The sequence below is a fragment of the Aptenodytes forsteri genome, unplaced genomic scaffold (genome assembly GCF_000699145.1).
Source record: "Aptenodytes forsteri isolate BGI_AS27 unplaced genomic scaffold, ASM69914v1 Scaffold145, whole genome shotgun sequence".
Lineage (NCBI taxonomy): Eukaryota > Metazoa > Chordata > Aves > Sphenisciformes > Spheniscidae > Aptenodytes > Aptenodytes forsteri.
The window spans coordinates 3308364-3311336 of record NW_008795122.1 but is presented as its reverse complement, the minus strand read 5'-3'; the positions used below and the strand labels follow the sequence as shown (position 1 = coordinate 3311336).

Sequence of the window (2973 nt, the reverse complement as noted above, 5' to 3'; positions counted from 1 at the left end):
TTGCATGTAGCATTGTGCAGACTCCTGGTCATAAAAAACAACTAAATATGTTACCACAATTCTTTTTTCTCTGTTAAAGCAAAGTGGATGTCAAATAAAGCAATACAGTCAGTCATCTTTCTAGGTAAGTAAGAATGTATGTGAACAGGATATTTCAACAAAGAAACAAGAATACGTTTTTTAAATATAAAGCTAATTCTTCAATGCAATTAGCAATGTCAAATGTAGTGCATGCCATTAGAAAGCATTTTTAAATCCTATCCCTTGAATAAAAAAAAGTTTTCTTTTTAAACCTAAATCTAAAAAATGTAGTTTTATTACTGCTAACCACTGCCTAAGGCATTGTTTCTTCTGGACAGTAATTCTTAATTAATCTATTAAGAAAAATTGGACTGGCAACACTAAAAATTACTAAGACATCAGCTGCCTAAAAGTAGTAACATGTCAAAGAATAATAATTTATTTGAATAATGTCTGTATCTCTCATTAAACACAAAGAGAAATTCAAGTTCATTTTGAGATTCAGAAGATCTAACAAGATTCCCCACCCACGTGCACCCCCTCAGATACTTTAGCTGCTGCAGCAAACTCAAAAGCTGGGGTTTTGTTTTAGTTTTTCTATTTAGCATGCACAATAAAAGCTAGTTTCACCTCAATCTTTTTTCCATTATCAGAAAAAAAAATTAATTGCAAACACTAAGTTCTTCTAAAAGGGGGTTTCTAAGCCCAATGACTTAATTAATATGATTTCTTAAACCCAAACATAGTTTACAAAAGAATTTCAGATCACTCTGAACTGAAAGCATCCACCCCTGAGGACTTCCCCATTAATAAAATAAATAATTAATTTAAAAAATAAATAACAAGAAATTAGAATGCCAGATTTGGATCCTTATTTCCCTGGCTTAAATAGATGAGCCACCACTTAACAACACTAGTAAATCAGTTCTTTCCTATGGCTAAGTTTGGCATTTCTATTTTCATTGTGGAAGTTTAAGAGTTGTCCTTACACAAGATAACAAAACATATGAAACTGGGTGTGTTACAATAACCATGGAAGCCAGCCTAAAGTGGAAGCCAAGACTCAGCGTTATCCATGCCGACTTTTACACACCCTTGGAGAACCAGTCTTCTAAAAGCGATCACCGCCCATGTCATTTAGTTATCTTACACTGCAAGCAAAATTTATGCCACTCATTGATCTTAATTTTCATTTGACATCAGATCTTCAAGCACATACTTAGCTATTTAACACTTCCTTCATATCACACGTCATTCTGTCACTTCCAGGTACGTGATCCCTCGTCACATATGGGATGACACACCAGCAGGGTCCACAGTCCAGCAGACAATTCTATTGCTGACAGTAACATCTACCTCACAAGTGGTCGCAGGATTGGACATCCGTTAATTGTGTGCTCGCTGAAGGACCACAGGTGTATGCAGTTGAATAAAACCTGACAGTCTGGAATAAGCCTTTGGAAGAGGTTCGGATTTCATAAACCAGTCTCCTAACAAAAATATAGGGTTGTTTGCCGGGTACATGCACATTTTAACATAACTACAAGCCACAGAAAATGTGTAACTTGAACACACTTCTAGATTGCCACTAAAGATTTTAAGTTCAAGAGGGTATCATAGCATTTCTACTGCCTCTTCCTGCAGACAATTTTCTGCATGGCTGAGTCATAACTAACATTACATCATCTTACCCAGGGAGGGGCACAATTTCCGTAGAGTACGAACTACCTCTTACAACTAGAGCAGCATATTAAAGTTGCAGAAATCAAAGCGATCTAGGGTACTGCACTGGGGAGGGGGGGGGAGAAGAAAACCCCAAACTAAACCTATATCTAGTTCAGTCTTAAAGTAATATGTTGACTTTTCATACCTATTACTTTATATACAATAATGTTTCAACATGCCTCCAAATTCACTAGCATTCATAACTATGATGATTTGTATATAAATAATACATTATAAGGAAGGAAAAGTCAGACTTTTTTTAAACCTTGTCCTTCAGAAAAAGCATAGGAGACCAGAGCTTTACTGACACACTAGAAGTAGTCCCAGAGGACCCAGCACCATTTACCCTGCAAATCTTAAGTAAAAATGGATCAACAGTTTCATTATTTCTCACCAGCACATCATTGCAGATGTCTCTTAGCTCAGTCTCAATTTTCTCTCTGTATTCTCGAGCCATCTGCTGTTTTTTCTCAGCGCCTTCCGTCTTTTGTTCAATACTTGAGACGACTCTCCAAGATGACCTACGGGCTCCTACAACATTTTTGTAGGCAACAGAGAGAAGATTCCTCTCTTCGTTCGACAGCTCGGCTCCTTGCTCAGTCACAGACTTCATGCAACTTGCCATGTCATCATATCTTTCAGCCTGCTCAGCCAGTTTGGCCTTCTGCACCAGCTCATTTTTATCCATGCTGATATTTCTAAAGAGGAAAAATAGTGAGGCATTATTCAGGCATTGATCAAGGACAAAGGTGTTTTAACTTCATATGCATACTTTCTAAGTAGTTTGGAACTGGAAGAGGTACAACTGAAATCCAGAACATGAGGCATACAAACACTCAATGCTCTAACACACGGATACATGGATCGAAGACTTAAGGTCATTGCTTCCTCCTGAAAAATTGTTAACTTTTAAAAGTGTGTTATTAGTTTAATAAATGCAAACAAAAGCATCCAAAGGTGAACTGAAAGCAAATCACTCCAATCTTATGCACATAAGCGATCCTAGTTCTTTGCCATTGCTCTCTCATAAGACTACATTCAAGCTGCCCCATCAACTGCATCCAATTATCAGTATACCAAAATTAACAAAGAAAATATCGAATAGTAAGTTTTTCACAGGAAGAGACCCAATAAAGGCTAGACAAACAGTACCAGGCAACTCTCTGTGCCTTAACAGAATCTTACAGTTACACGCAGAAAGATCTGGCATAGGGATCTGCAAATCAA

The 2973-nt window shown here is 37.2% G+C and overlaps 1 protein-coding gene across 1 annotated transcript in view; it reads right to left on the bottom strand.

The window, feature by feature from the left end:
* YWHAZ (tyrosine 3-monooxygenase/tryptophan 5-monooxygenase activation protein zeta) overlaps window positions 1-2644 on the bottom strand; it is a 25925-nt gene extending 23281 nt beyond the window's left edge. Inside the window, exon 1 of the mRNA XM_009277141.2 lies at window positions 2141-2644. Within this exon, the coding sequence (XP_009275416.1) occupies window positions 2141-2434 (294 nt within the window). The 5' untranslated portion in view covers window positions 2435-2644. The remainder of the gene's footprint in view (window positions 1-2140) is intronic.
* Between the last annotated feature and the right edge of the window lie 329 nt (window positions 2645-2973).